Source organism: Canis lupus, chromosome 4 (assembly GCF_003254725.2).
Source record: "Canis lupus dingo isolate Sandy chromosome 4, ASM325472v2, whole genome shotgun sequence".
NCBI classification, from domain to species: Eukaryota; Metazoa; Chordata; class Mammalia; order Carnivora; family Canidae; genus Canis; species Canis lupus.
Window position 1 is genome coordinate 68,853,859 of NC_064246.1, and position 16,076 is coordinate 68,869,934.

At 40.9% G+C, this 16,076-nt stretch overlaps 1 protein-coding gene across 9 annotated transcripts in view; it reads left to right on the forward strand.

Moving 5' to 3' along the window:
* MROH2B (maestro heat like repeat family member 2B) overlaps window positions 1-16,076 on the forward strand; it is a 62,989-nt gene that overhangs the window by 39,315 nt on the left and 7,598 nt on the right. For all 9 annotated transcript variants that reach the window (XR_003131663.3, XM_025436362.3, XM_025436361.3 and 6 more), the window contains 11 exons: window positions 4,576-4,711; window positions 4,807-4,902; window positions 5,154-5,243; window positions 5,596-5,716; window positions 7,680-7,777; window positions 9,644-9,796; window positions 12,191-12,348; window positions 12,847-12,973; window positions 13,560-13,747; window positions 14,772-14,912; window positions 15,342-15,456. Coding sequence is in view for 8 of the 9 variants with exons in the window: in XM_025436362.3 (XP_025292147.1) it covers window positions 4,576-4,711; window positions 4,807-4,902; window positions 5,154-5,243; window positions 5,596-5,716; window positions 7,680-7,777; window positions 9,644-9,796; window positions 12,191-12,348; window positions 12,847-12,973; window positions 13,560-13,747; window positions 14,772-14,912; window positions 15,342-15,456 (1,423 nt within the window). In the remaining variant the exon portion in view is untranslated. The remainder of the gene's footprint in view (window positions 1-4,575; window positions 4,712-4,806; window positions 4,903-5,153; window positions 5,244-5,595; window positions 5,717-7,679; window positions 7,778-9,643; window positions 9,797-12,190; window positions 12,349-12,846; window positions 12,974-13,559; window positions 13,748-14,771; window positions 14,913-15,341; window positions 15,457-16,076) is intronic.

Below are 16,076 nucleotides of genomic sequence, written 5' to 3' on the forward strand. Positions count from 1 at the left end.
AATAAATAAAGTCTTTAAAAAAAAAAGTACAGAGCTGAGATCCTACTCTATGTACAGCTGCATCCCTTTTTTCCTCACTTCACCTTAAATATTTCCTTATTACCAATTCTTCACCAACATTGTTCTTTTTTTCATTGTTTAAAAAAATTTTTCATTTTGGTAAAATACCCATAAAATGTTTCATCTTAACCATTTTTAAGTGTATAGTTCAGTAGTTTAAGTGCAATCATACTGTTGTGCAATCAACCTCAGGAATTCTTTTCATCTCATAAAACTGAAGCTTTGTATGCATTACACAACTCCCCATTCCCTCCTCCCACTAGCGCTGGCAACCACCATTCTACCTTCGGTCTCTATGAATTACATACTTTAGTTATCTCATATGAGTGGAATCATGCAGTATTTCTTTTTGTGTCTTGCTTATCTCACTAGGATGATGTTCATCCATGTGATAACGTGTGTCAAAATTTCATTCCTTTTTAAGGCTGAGTAATATTCCATTTAATGTATGGTGTACCATATTTGTTAATCCATTCATGCAATGGATGCTTGGGTTGTTTGCATGTTTTGGCTGCTGTGAATAGTGCTACTAACGAACATGGGTCCATGAATATCTCTTCTAGACTTTGCTTTCAATTCTTTTGAGTATATACCCAGAAGTAAGATTGCTGGATCATACAATAATTCTATTTTTAATTTCTTGAGGTACCATGATACTGCTTTTTATAGCAGTGGCACCATTTTACATTCCTGTCATCAATGCATAAGGGTTCTAATTTTTCCATATTTTTGTCATCCTTTGGTTTTTTCTGTTTTTTTTTAAAGATTATTTGTTTTAGAGAGAGAGAGAGAGACTGCACAAGCAGGGGGGAGGTGCAGAGGGGGAGAAAGAGAGAGAGAGAGAGAGAGAATCTCAAGTGGACACCCCACTGAGCTTGGAGCCCAACACAGGGCTGAATCCCAAGACCTTGAGATCATGACCTGAGTGGAAACTAAGAGTTGGACACTTAACTGACTGAGCTACCCAGGCGCCCCTCTGGTTTATTTTTAATAGCAGCCATCCTCAGTATCTCATTGTGGTTTGGGGTTGTATCTCTCTAATAATTAGCAATTCTCAGCATGATATCATATGCTCATTACCTACTTTTACATCTTCTTTGGAAAAATGTCTATTTAATTCCTTCGTCCATTTTTTAAAGTTGATTCTTTGTGTTCTGTTGTTGAGTTGTCAGAGTTCTCTATATATTCTGGTTATAAGCCCTTCAATAGAAATATGATTTGCAAATATTTTCTCCCATCCATAGGATGTCTTTCACTGCATTAGCTGTGCCCTCTGATGCACAGATTTTAATTTTTATATTGTCCCATTTGTACTTTTGTTATCTGTGCTTTTAGTATTATATCCAAGAGATCATTGACAAATTCAATATTATTAAGCTTTTCCCCCAAGTTTTCTTCTAGGAGTTTAATAATGTAAAGTCTTACATTTAGATATTTGCTCCATTTTAAGTTGATTTTTGTATATGGTATAAGGTAAGGGTCCAACTTCACCCTTTTGCGTGTGGATATCCAATTTTCCCAACACCATTTATTGAAGACTGTCCTTTCCTCCTCTGAATGGTCTTGGAACCCTTGTTAAAAATAATGTGACCATGTATGCCAGAGTTTATTTCATTAATCTATGTATGTCTCTCTGTCTCTTTCTGGCAATACCACACTGTTTTAGTTATTATGGTTTTGTAATAAGCTTTAAACAAGGAAGTGTGAGAACTCCAACTTTGTCATTTTTCAAGATAATTTTGGTTATTTGGGATCCTTTAAAATTTCATATGAATTTTAGGATAGATTTTTTTCATATCTGTAATAACTGCCATTGGGATTTTAATGGGGATTACATTAAATCTATAATTTGCTTTGAGTAGCATGGGTATCTTAATAATAGTAAGTCCTCAAATCCATGAACATAGTATGTTTTTCCATTGTGTCTTCTTTAATTTCCTTTAACAACATTTTATCGTTTTCAGAGCACAAATCTTTTGTTTCCTTGGTTAAATAAAGTATTTTATTATTTCTGGTGCTGTCGTAAATGGAATTGTTTGATTTTTTGATTGTTCGTTGTTAATGTACAGAAACACAACTGATTTATGTAGGCTGATTTTATATTCTACAACATTGTTTAATTTATTCTAATAATTTTTTGTGAATTTTAGGGTTTTCTACATATAAAATCATGTCATCTACAAACAGAGATAGTTTTATTCCTTCCTTTCCAATCTAGATGGCCTTTATTTCTTTTTCTTGCCTAATAGCTCTGACTAGGACCTCTGGTATTATGTTAAATAAAAGTGGCAAAAGCACGCATCTTTAGCTTATTCCTTTTTTTTAAATGGAATTTTTAAAAAGATTTTATTTATTTATTCAAGAGAGGCACAGAGAGAGAGGCAGAGACATAGGCAGAGAGAGAAGCAGACTCCCTAAGGGAAACCTGATGCAGGATTCAATCCCAGGACCCCAGGATCATGACCTGAGCAAAAGGCAGATGCTCAACCACTGAGCTACCCAGGTGCCCCCCTTATCTTATTCCTGATCTAGAGGAAAAATTTACAGCCATTCACCATTAATATGATATTAGCTGTAGGATTTTCATATATGGCCTTTTTTATATTGAGGTAACAAATAGCATTTTTAATGGCTGCTTAATAACTTATTGTATAGGTATGTCTTGTATTACTTAACCAACTTTCTCTTGTTATATTTTTCAGTTTTTAAAACTATAGATAATATTTTAGCAAACACCTTTGTGCAAAAAAAATGCTTTCTGAACTTTTAACATAAAAGTTGACAATTTAGTTCAATAAATATTATTCAATGTCATCCATGTATCAGGCATGGAGCTAGGTTCAAAGGATAATCATTAACTAAATATGGCTTTGCCCTGAACAATATATGGCTTTGCCTACTAGGTAAAATAGATGTGAAACATACCCACGTAATTTCTCTAAAATGTTGTAAGAAGCAACATAAGGGAAGGCACAGATTGCCATTTACAAAGATAAGTGAAGTTTGAAGAAAGCTCAAATAAATAAATCCTGAAGATGAATTAAGAATTAACTAGGCTCTAAAACAGTGTTGTCAAGTCTAAATATAATGCAAGTCACGTATGTCATTTAAAATAGTAGTCACTTTTAAAAGAGTAAAAAGACACAAAGCAATTTTAATAATTATTTTGCTTAATCCAATATATTCAGTATATTATCATTTCAACATATATTTGATATTTTAAAATGTAATGAGATAATTTATATGATTTTTCATACTAAATCTTTAAAATTCAGTGTCTTTTAGAATTATAGCATGTCTTAATTCAGACTACCCACACTTGGGTGTTGGATAGCTACTCGTTGCTAGTGTCCCTCATTTGGACAGAATACTTATAGAACTTGCAAACTGATCTCTAATGACTGAAAACCAATCAGTGTTTACCTGGGGCCAGTGTGAAGGAAGAAATGAGCTGTGAAGGGGCATAAAGAAAAATCTGGATGTTCTATATTGATTATAGTGGTGGTTTCATGGGTGTGACACTCATTTAATTGCACACTTGAAACAGATGCAGCTTATTGTGCATAAATTATACCTCAATAAGTTAATTTTTTTAAGTCAGCCAGATAATAAAGATGAAAAGACTGTTCAGCTTATACCAACATATTTAAACACTTTCAATAGACCTGTCCCAGCTGGTACTGACTTTTACTTCCCTATGAGAGAATCAATTTTACCCTGCCCTGACCATGTCATAGTTTTTCATTTCTTTGCTAATATGATAGCTGACAAATGGTATTGCATTGTCTTTGTTTACATTTATTACATAATAAATGGGGATTTTCATGTTTATTGAACATTTGCATTTTTCCAAGTTATGTCTAGGTTTGTTCATATCCTCATGTTGTTAGTAGTAAATGGCTGAAAGAAAGAAATAAGGGGAGAAAGGAAGGAAAGAAGGAAGGGAGGGAGGAAGGGAGGGAAGAAAGAGAGAGAAAGAGAAGGAAGGAAAGAAGAGAGAGAGAAGGAAGGAGGAAGGAAGGAAGATTCCAGCCTCTTTACTATAGGTACCCTCATGAATACATAAAGTATGTGAGACCCTACTTATAACGCGAGAAGACAAATGAAATTGATAGAATTCACTGCTCCAAACTTAGAATCATTACACACACATATACACACACATGGGCACGTGCACACACACACACCCACACACACACACAATGAGCACCAGAAAAAAATAAATAGGTTAATGTTATCACAGATCATATAATAAAAAGTTAAGTAACACAAAGCTAGTGATGATTTATCACTGTAGTAAATTAGAGATGAAGCATGTTGACTATATGCACCAGTACAGTCTGATTCTATGTCCTCAAACTCTCCCTATTTCTGTCACCGCCTCCTGCAACATTCCAATATGTCAGCAAGCATATCTGACCCTCTCAGAGGTGGCTGGCAGTTCTTGAGAACTCTTCTGGGCTATGTTTTGTTTGTCATCATAATATCCATCCCTCCACATGGTTCTCTTTTCAGTAAACTGAACCCTCAGCTCTCACTAAATGACCACCTAAATATTCTTGAAGAGAATATTCGCAGGCTGCTTCCCCTTCCACCTCTGGAAAAACTCAAAGATGAAGGCGAGACAGACAAGGACAAGGAACACATTAATGTACGTGGGGGTAAGGCCTGAGTAGAATCAAGGGCCACAGTGGGACTCCACTCTCCTGCCTCAGCCTGACACTCATGCTCACATTGGATTTTCAGTTTCTCTACGAACGATCCATGGATGCTCTAGGAAGGCTGCTGAGGACCATGATGTGGGATAATGTAAAAGCAGAGGACTGTCAAGAAATGTTCAATGTGAGTAGGCCCACTGCTCAAACAGATTCCCACATTCCCTCATCTGTGGGGCAGAGCAACACTCCAGACTCTACCTCAGAGTCTTCACCTGGCCCTTTAACCCATCACATAGGGCCAGTCCACTTAAATATTGTCTGTGGGAGGGGAGCACTCTGTTACAGAAGAGGCAGAGAGAGAGAGCAAAAGTTAGAGAATGGGAATGAGTAAAATGACGAGCACTAAAGAAAGAACATTTATTCTTTGACCAACAGCTTCTCCGAATGTGGCTCGTTTCACAAAAAGATTGGGAAAGAGAAAGAGCCTTCCAGATCACTGCAAAAGTGCTGACAAATGATATTGAGGTACGTAATCCCCTGGAGTGGATAGGTTTCATTGCTTGCTAACAACAGGGATCCCTGAGGCCTTTGGAATCCAAAGCCCCTGCATGCTGGATCTCCAGTTCCAGAATGGGGTGCTTTCCAGAGAACCATCTAAGAGGTATCTTCTCACTCAGGATTAAACCTGTTTGGTTGTCTTTACATGCTCACTAGCTTATTTTTCCACTGCCCTTAAGGAAAGGGTTCAAGATTCAATTTCATTTACTCTAAGGACCTATAGGGGGAAAAGAAGGGACTTCAGATCCAGTGTTGCTGGGAATATTCTGGGATGTCATCAAGCTGCCGCATAATCTTGAGGGTCTACTTTATCCTGCAGGCACCAGAAAACTTTAAAATCGGTTCACTCCTCGGCCTCCTGGCTCCTCACTCCTGTGACACTCTGCCTACCATCCGTCAAGCAGCTGCTAGCTCCACTATTGGTTTGTTCTGTATAAAAGGTGAGGGAAAGATGAGAAACCCACAAATGAAGATACCTATTTTCTTTTGTTCTTGGATTTTCTCCTTGTCTCTCTCTCCCTCTCTCTCCCCAGTTCAGTCATTTCTGCATTCTAATGCTTTAATCATGTCACAGAATTCATCTATTGGATCTTTGCCCCCCAGTGGCTCTGTTTTTCTATTTTTAAAAACAAAGATAGTAACACCAAAGCATCATAAATGTCCATTGAGGTAGGTAAAATGTTTTGAGAGTGACCAATTTAAATCACTGAGCACTTGGGCATATTAGCAATGCTTCCTCTGTCATGTGGATTTCTTCAGGAGGAAATTTCACTAGTCTTATGATGCTAAGTGATTTTCAAAGTTATTTAGGAAAGACAAGTTTGTGGGGGGTTTTCCAGCTTCCAGAACAGGACCTCTACCTGCTCTCTAAGTGCTCTCTCTGCACGTGAAGTAGCAATATCAGGAAATGTAAGGAATTTTAAAACTTCAGTTCAGGCTGTAAACCAGCAAATCAGGGCCTTGCGTCCACGTTAAATCAGCAGGTGCTTCCCAGAGGAGGGTCCTGCACTGTGCGTGCGCAGTTCTGCGCAGCCTAGGCACGGCCGGAACGCTGGTCTAGGTTTAATGCCATCTCACACCTGTATTCTGTTCCTCATTCTTTTGGATACTCAGAAAATGCTTATTAAGTCGTTTCCATGTGTCAAGCACTTCTCTGATGCTGGAGGCGCAGATATATTACAATTCTAAAATTCAGCTCAGAAAAGTATATTAAAGCCAAAAGTTGGAATTGGGGGTGGGGGAAGCGTTGGTTGGTTAGTGGAAAAGAAGAAAAAAAAATTCAGCAGAGTCAAAGTACGTATGAAAGTCTTTTGGGATATGGGAAGATAATTCATTAAGATATATGTTTGTACTAAGCCAGAAAATGAAAAATGAGTTAAGGAAGTAAGAACCAAGGGCCCATCCTACTAAGAGAAGTAACATCCAGAGAGGAACCTCATAGGAAGAGAGGGATTTCAATTCTATTAGTGTTGTACCTACTCTTCCTTTAGCATACTTTATGTTCCTGAAACATGCGAAAATCAGGTTTTCAAATACTCTTTGTTAATCAGAAATCCCATACCTCATTATCTACGTTAACTCTTTTCCTTGATAGGTCAAATAAGCATGGCAGGGAGAAAGAATGTGATTATTAACCACCTGCTGAGTACAAGTAACTAGTGTGATGCTAAATTAAGTACCATTTAATGCTCAGTGTTGCAATGAGAGAGCTGAGGTTAAGAAATTTACCGGCTCCAAAATGTAGTAGAGCTGGGCTGTGAGCCCAGGTCTGTCTGACTCCCAAGTCCCTGTGTTGCACTGGGCTAGGCTGCCTTCCACAGAAGGGTTCAGGTGTTAGTTTGCACAATTACCCTACATTCGAACAACAAACAGAAAATCGTTACCGTTTAGCTCTGAGTTTATAAATTGGTTTCAACCACCATTTATAAAGTTGCTGATGTTCCTATTGTAACAGATACCTTTCCGGGTTCCCTTTTCCCCAAAGTGGCTTAGGGCTGAAGAGAACTCCCAGGAGAGACAGCAGTATAGCAGAATAGTGAGAGCCTAGGCACTGGTGTCAGACCAGGGTTCAAATTCTGACTCTCCTATTTTTAGTCACTGGATAACCATGGCCAACTGACTTTTTATCCTTCCTCGTCTGCAAAAACAGGAGCGTCTACCTTAGATGATGTTTATGAGTAATAAATGAGATCATTGTACATAGAGTATTTAGCCTGGTGCCCAGCATGTAGAAACTACTCAATCCGTGTTTGCTCTTATGCCCACCCTCCCATCAGACAGGCTTTAGTGCATTTGTGAAAAGTATCCAGCAGCTGAATTAGTGTCATGTCAAAGTACAGCCAACCTCTTTAAACCCTATCAGGTCTTTGAACTCCTGCATCTGTCTCCCCTTGTGGATTTTAGGCACTCACCCAGAGGTGGAAAGACTGCAGGATCTGCAGGAAGGGCTACAGTGTGATGATGTGCAAGTCCAGATCAAGATTTCTTCTAAAATAGCAAAGGTAATATAATAGATACAGAAGACTAGCCAAGGGATGTAAAGATGATTCTGGGTTGATTTCCAATGAGTAAGCTGTATATGCCTCACTGCCAAGGAGAGCAACGATCTAGCCATTCTTTGTCCTATCATCTGTTAACCCTGAATATATGTGCTCAGTCAACATCTGCTACTGATCATTTCATACTCTGGGAAATCTTATGAACCAAGCATCCCTCTTCAGGGTGAGGGAGGGAGGGGGATGGAGTAGAAGGAACGAGGACTTTGGAGTCTATCAGATGATGCTGTGTGCACTTGAAGCCCATTCTCCTCATTAAAAATAACAATAATAACTTACCTCTCAGAGTTGTTCTGAGGATTAATCAATGAATTGATTCATTTATTCAATCATTTACTCATTCACCTACTAAGCCCTATGCATCTACCATATGCTGGACTTTGTTCTAGGCTGTAAGGATAGAAAAAGACACAATGCTTGCCCTCAGTCATTATGACCATATGCTTACAGAGATAAGTGAACTGTCTTGAGGACAGGGTGTCTCTTCCTAATTTGTAAAAGCCCCTTCTGAGCTCGTGGTGTTTCTGCAAAAAAGAGCATGATAAGACTTATATTTCCTAAGGGTCATCTGGCTGCTGTGTTCAGACTATGATACAGGACAGCAAGAGTGAAATTAATGAGGTCAGTTTGGAGGAAACTACAAGAATCCAGGTGTGAGATTAGGTGGCTTGGACTAAGATGGCAGCAGCAGAGATGACAAGAAGGTGACCAGAATAAGGGAGAGAGAGAGGCCAGTTGGGAAGCATGGAGGAAACATATGTCAAATGCCTAAGAAAGTATCTGTTGTATAATAGGTGCTCAGAAACATGAGTTCCCCTCCTTTCTTTCTTCCTAAACCATCATCTATCCCAATGTGAGATAAAAAAAAAGAAAAAAAAAAAAAAAAAAAACAGATACCATTGAGTTTGGAGCCCAGACAGGAATTTGCTGTTACACAGAACAGATGTGGCAGTCTAGTTCCTTGATCTTAGAATCAAAATTACTCAGAAACTGGTTGAGACATGCACTTACTCATGAAAAGGGATTAATTTCCTTTCAAGAAGAGTTCTACCAAATATCAGTCATCAGGCCACTTAATGGAGGGAGAAGTCAGTTGTGAATTGGATTGCTGTCATACCTACATACTGATCTTGCTTGGTTAAAGCCTCAGACAATGTTCCTAGAATTCATTCAAACTGCCAACCTTTCACGTCCCTGCCTGCCTTTTCATTAGCCTGTATACACACACTCATAATCACGCACTTCTGTCACCCATTCTATATAGTTCTTGTACTTAGAGATCAAAATTGCAAAGTTTTTATTTTCTAGATTTTTGTTGACTACTCTTAATTTTGAAACATGGAAGAGCAAAAGGCAGAACTCAATAATTCATACTTACATGGGTATTGTGATACAAGTGGTATTGAACAGAGCCCTTAATACTTGGTGATAGATTTTCCTAAATTCTCAAGCCTTAACTATTCTTTGGAAGACTCAAGACATATTTCTGTGATATATGAAATGTATGTGAAAGTAATTTATAGCATATAAATTGTTATGGAGTGGAGTGTGGAGCACACTATAACTTTCAAGTTTGGAGAAGTTGACTCAGCAGTCTTGGGATTCAATAAATATAAAATGATAAAAGGGTAACTCCAAGGAAAGTTTGCCTAGAGTTGCAGGGTAAAGTCTACGTCTGTTTTTATATTTTCTGTAGTTCCTATGGCCCAGTCATATGCTGTTTGGAAATTCCAGTGGTTTCCAAAATCCTAAAACAATAGCAGCATGAAGTGAGGTAGTTGATAATATCAGTCTTTCCGGGTGCATTCTCAGATTGTCAGTAAACTAATCCCAACTGAAGAAATTCTAATGTTCCTGGAGGAAACCCTGGATGGTCTGGAGAGCCTTAACCCCACCTGTACACATGCCTGTGGCATATGGATGATCACGGTCCTGAAGGAGCAGGGAGCTGCTTTGGAAGAACAGGTGAGCTGACAACCAGTTTGACCACTGAGCAGAGTTCTAACACTTCTGGAATGCCACGTTGGTTGCCACTTCTCAGCTTATCCACTGATGGGCAACAGGCAAGAGCACACACAGCTTCAGGAGACCTCAACAGAGACCCAAGTTGTACATTAACAAATAGGTTCATGTTGAGTGCTTGTCCCACCCTGTTTCAATTGCCTCTCTAGTCTGTGACTTAAAACGACGACAACAACAACAAACAAACTTTCCCAACTGTTGCTCTCTAGCCAAAGACAGCAGCTCCAAACCAAGGGCATTTGGGTTCTGGAAAACTGGTTGTTAGATCTGTAAGGAGGGGGTGATCACGTGGATCATCTTTGGGATGGCCACTAAGGGCCAGTAGAGTTTCTAATCTCACTGCCACTCTTCAGGCTGCTCTTCCACACAACTTAGGGTTGGTTTTCTGGTAAGGAAGTCTGTCATTGGAGAACTGATTGGGGGAAAGTCCTCAATCCCTGCTATCAGCTGGAGAGTTAGAGTGAAGAGGATTTGAGTTCAGGAAGCTTGGTTAAGAGCTCCAAATGGAGATGCTCGATCCTCTCTCTTGAGGTGAGAAACAGAATTCAAACAATTCAAAGATTAATAAGGAAAAAGAGAATATTTAACTCAATGAAGTCACCTCAAGAGGAATAGTTGAAAGTTATGGTTCCCATATCCCAGGGTCAATCAACCATAAATTATAGAATTCTCCAATGTATAACCTTTAGAAATTATTCCTGTGCTAATTATTCTCCAATCAGTTTTTTTCAAAAACAGGGTTTTTTTTTTTAAGATTTATTTATTTCAGAGAGAGAAAAAAGTGAATAGGGGAGACGCAGAGGGAGAGAATCCCCAAGCAGACTCCCTGCTTAGCACAGAGCCAGACTCAAGGGTCCATCCCAGGATCCATGAGATCCTGACCTGAGCTGGAACCAAGAGCTGACACCCAACTGACTGAGCCACCCAGAAACACCCAAAAACACTTATTAAGTGCAGATTATGCCAATACCAGGCAGTAGGCTAGGCATTAGAGAATCAAAGTTTCATATATTTGGAATGTCATTGTATTTGTGTGTTTAGCACTAAAAAGGAGCAATAGGGACTGGAATCCTCTCCAAACATCATTGAGATGGGGCTCTGTGGCAATCATACTTGCCAGATATTTATGTTTAAGGAATTATAAATCAGAGAAAATGTTGTGTTTAACCTAAGAATGTCTATCCAAAATAAATAAGAGAAATATCTACTAGCAGCAAAGTTACTTTAGCAGAGAGATCTCCCTTCTTCACATCAAAAATCCAAATGTATAATATCATTCTCTGCTGTCCACAGATTAACACCCAAATTTGGAAGGGTGACCTTCAGTGCTCTCTAGGATCTGGCTTCATATCTTCATATCTTCTATCAAGTTATCTTCTTTCATCACCCACATTTCTCTGTGTTCCAAACCAGTCCCCTAATCCAGAAATCTTCACCATATTCGCGTGGGCCCATGCTCTCTTACTAATTTTTTATATAGATTTTTTTAGGGCAGTTTAGATTCACAGTAAAATTGAGTAGATAGCCATAAACCTCCTCTGCCCCCACCACACACACACACACACACACACATCCTCTCTCACTATCAACACCCCACACCACAGTAGTACATTTGTTACAATCAAGGAACCTACACTGACACATCATTGTCACCCAAAGTCCATAGTTTCCATTAAGATTCATTCTTGGTGTTGACAAATGTATAATTGCATGTGTTCACCATTGCAGTAACATACAGAATAGTTTCACTACTCTAAAAATCTGTGCTTCATCTATTCTCATGCTTTTTCTTTTACATCTTTATCTGTATTCTTCTTTCTGATGAGGATGACTTTCCCTCCATCATCTCTATTTTGCCTTTTGAAATTGCTATATATCCTTCAAGACTCAGGCCAGATGTCCCTTCAAAGGGACCTCAGTTACTTCTGGATTGCCCTATCAATCCTGTGAACCTCCTATATACCATTTGCTACACACTGCCTTTTGCACAGGCCTTTGAGTATATGACTAACATCCTTTATTAGAACATTCATTCCTTTTGAGAGAGGGTTACATCTTATTCATCTTCGGTAAATTCCACACAACGTCTCTCACAATATTTGGCATAAAGCAGCCTTTCGCTAAATATTTGCTGCATTGATTTAAGAATAAATACCCAGTATAGCTATAATCCCCCTGAGTAAGAGATAGGCCATGTGTAGAATTGATTATTGTTTTCAACATTATTTATAATTCATCAACCACCCTTGAATAATATGCTGACTATATGAGTCCAGAGACATTCACGTAGAGGAAAAATGGCAACTTAATGTTTGATTTGGCTTTTTTTTTTTTAAGCTGTTGGAGATCTTGAGCATGATTTATCATCACATGCCAGTCCTCAGACAAAAGGAGGAAAGCTTTCAGTTTATGCTGGAAGCCATCTCTCAGATAGCCAGCTTTCACATGGATGCAGTTGTTGCCAACCTTTTACAGAAGCCTCTGCCCTTCGACAGGTATATTCTAACATCTGGTCCCTTCTCCCAGGAAAGGCCACTCTGCATTGAGGAAGAATTTGTGGTTTGAGAGAAAGAAAGCAAAAACAAAGATTGAGAACATTTCATCTAAATAATAATTTCAAAAATGGTGTTTGAATCACAAGGAGTGTTTTTCCAAGTGTTTTTTCATAAACATGTCCTCATTAAATGATGAGATTAAAAAAAAATACACCATAGGAAAAAGTATTAGAAAATGAGTATTTCTTCTCTTTCCGGTTGCCTAGAATACACCTATGTGAGAGGTTTCTGCTTTAATGGACATCAACAAACCTAAGTAACCCACGTCCAGAATGCTGGACTGTTAAATAACACATCCTTCTTATCGCCAGGCATATTGGCATCTCCATCTGTCCTTGAAATTTTGATTAGTCATAATGTGGTTTTAGAGAGGAGCAGATGAAAAAGCTCATATTCCAAGGAGTTGTTTCTTATCAGCTTCATGCCTTACCACCCTAGGGACACAAAGACACTGTGGAAAGCTCTGGCTGAGAACACAGCCTCCAGTGGGAAGCTCTTGAGAGCCCTAACAGACAAACTTGAGAATGAATTAGAAGATGACCTAGCCGGGGTGGAGGCGATTGCAGTGAGTTGGACAACCCATCACATACCTGGAATATTGTCCCACTCCGTGGTCTGTCCTCACCTGGAATTTGGTGATGTGGCATTAATCATACGTCTTCCCCTCTCACACCCTGATTTTAAATCAACTCCAGCTTGTATTGGACAAATATGGCAGTAATTTTGTCTGTGGCTATCACTTTTAGAAGCAAATTTCTCATCCTCCCAAAGAAAATCCATGATCTGTATTTCCAAATTGGTCTTCAAGATATCCAAAAGCACCCTTTTGAAAGACCTCAAGGCCAGAAAACTTTCATTTTACCTGGCCGGTCCCCCGTCCCCCTGCCCTTGGAATTTGGAGTTGCCCAACATGGCAGTCCTGAGAGAGAAACACTTTCTGAGCTGAGAAGTTTCCAGACAAATACGTCCTCTCTTTTCCAGCTCTTTTTGGTTTTGTTTTGTTTTTTTCTTTTGTTTTGCTTTGTTTTCACCATGAGTGTGGTCAACCTAGAAAGCAATCCTTTGGGGAGAAAACTGACTTGAAGGTCAGCCCAGGGAGATGTCCTGGAGGAAAGGAGCCTGTGTGACCACAATGTCCTCTCTCCCCTCAGGTGGCCTGTGCTATGTATGAAGTGGTCTCAACAGGCACCCCTGTCACCAACTTGTACCCAGAGGTGTTCACTCTTCTCCTGAAGCTGGTCAGCTGCACCCTGGGTCAGAAAATGTCCACTGCCACCTGGAGCCGCAGGCGACGGGTGTTGCAGCAGGGAGAACAGCAGCAGACAGCAGACCCCTGCAGGTAAATGGCCTTCCTCAGTGTCCGGGTCCCAGACTCTAGGGGATGAGCTGTGGAAGTCAGGGCCTCGGCCTGCTGCTGTGGCCTCCACTACCCCTGAGGAAACAAGGCTCTCCTGCTCCTGAGCCAATCTCTGGGGTAGTTGCTCAGAATAACGACAAACAGCAGCTCTGTTTGCTTCCCCCAAGGGCCTCCTCTGTTTCATTTGTTTTCTCTCATTGAGACTGTTCAAGGAAAGCTGGAATTCTGTGATACTCAGGGCCACCAAGGAAAGCAGAAAAATAAAAATCAATACCATATTTTATCAAACTTAAGACATCACCAGTTGAGGGAAGCAAAATTATTTTAAGTATTATAAAAAAAGAAAGAATCCCCAGCTAGGCCATGAATCAATGCTTTCTTATACTTTCAAATTTTTACTGTATATTTATTCAGAGCTCATTTAAAATCTCTTTTATCAGGCAGAGATTTTTATCCTCTATCGCAACATTCTGCCCCCTTGTCCTATGGCATATATTTTTATTCCGGTATCAAATCAGCCTTTTTAAAGAGATCCTAAACAGCCGTTAGGCCCCACACATGTAGCTCCATTAATACACGTCAGTTTACTAAAGAGACAACAGTGTTAGGAGCCAAGCCTCAATCCACGCACATCCCTGTGCTCACACCAGTCACACTGACTACACCACAGCCTCTGCCGGGCCAACTACCGTAACACACCACTCATCGCAGGATGTACCCTATTTCCAAAGGCCTGTGTTAGAATCAGCAAAATACAGTATTTTGCACTTTCCATCCTGGGCTTTATTTTCTCATGAGAGGTTGACAAGATTTTGTGGCATTAGTTCCCATCATCTCCATGCCCCCCTGACCCTAGAGTGTGAGATCGGGTTGCCCATCTTTTCCCCTTGCACAGCGTCCGCTGATCCAAGAGTGAGGGAACCCTGAGGGGAACGGGAGGAACCGGGGGATCCACAATCCCCTGTGTGGGGCTGACTTACTTTGTGACGCCCACTGTCTCCTTCAGGCTCTCGACGGCAACCCTGAAGTGTGTGCAAGCCCAAGCCATGAAAGAGGGCCTTGCCAAGGAATCTGATGAGGGGGACAACTTATGGGCCCTGCTGAGCAGTCCTAGCACCCACCACGTAGGAGTGTGTGCACTGGCCAGGTAAGGGGCGGGCCTTCTAGAACTGGACACAGAGGAGAAAACTAAAAATAGAGTAAAAACGCAGTGTAGGCAGCTTCCCTGGAAGCAGTGGGCCCACTAAGGGTTTGCCTGCAGTCGGCAGAGAAAACAGGGAAGACAGAGCGAAGGGAGGTGGGAAGCGGTGTGGGAGCAGCCCGGGTCCCACCACCCCCTCAAAATCCCGGGATGCGGAGCACAGTTTTAGGAAAACCGCACCTCAGCAGGGCTCTTGGAAGGGCTACTGTAGAGTCGAAGCATTAGACTCCAGAGTAGGTACAGGATGTTTGCTCTTCCACTGAACATCCCTTCGTAGATCATTTCTTTCCCTGAGGGAGAAATAGACTCAAATTTCCTCCATTGTTTAGAAAGAAAAAAAAGTCTCTGCTACAATTGGAGCCTTGCGTTTTCTAGGAGCATGGCCGTGTGGCAATATGGACTCACACTGGACATCATGGAGCAACTGTTCTCCTCTCTCACCTCCTCCTCGGAGAACTACCGGATAACCGGCACAGCCTTCTTCTCTGAGGCAAGACAGAAGCTTCGCGTCGCCGCCCGGCAGCCTCTCCGGGTGTCCCTGGGGGGTTACTCTCGGGGTCAAGAGTTCAGTGGGCGCTGGAACCCCAGAAGGGGCCCCTCGGGGAAGCTTTGGTAGCAGAGAGATCCAGCCACTGCCGGATATGTGGCACCTGAGCAGGGAATGCCGGGGGACAAAGGACCCAGGCCCAATCTCTTCTTCGCTCTGGTCTGCAGAAACCAGGCCTCCCTGGGCAGAGAAGCCTGGAGAACCAGGGCGACCGGGACAAAACAAACAGTACCCAACGGGTAGATCATTGTCCCCTCACACCCTGGCATAAAAAGTTTGTCCCAGGCGAATCAGAACAGGGACATTGTCAGGAACGCTCCCGTTTTCCCATTTTTCCATTTGGATTAGGGAACGTCTTGTCAAGTAGATGTTATGGTCCCCGTCGCCACGTACCCTTGACCTGTGGGCCGCTGGCGCCTAGAGATTAGTTTGTGCAACACTTGCTGACTCACTGAGGGCTTCTCCGCGCCCTGCTGCTCCTCTCTAAGTGTAGTTATGATGCGCTTGTCACTGTCAGGAAGGGAGGCCACTCCCTTTAACTAAAGGGCCAAGTGGTTGTTTTC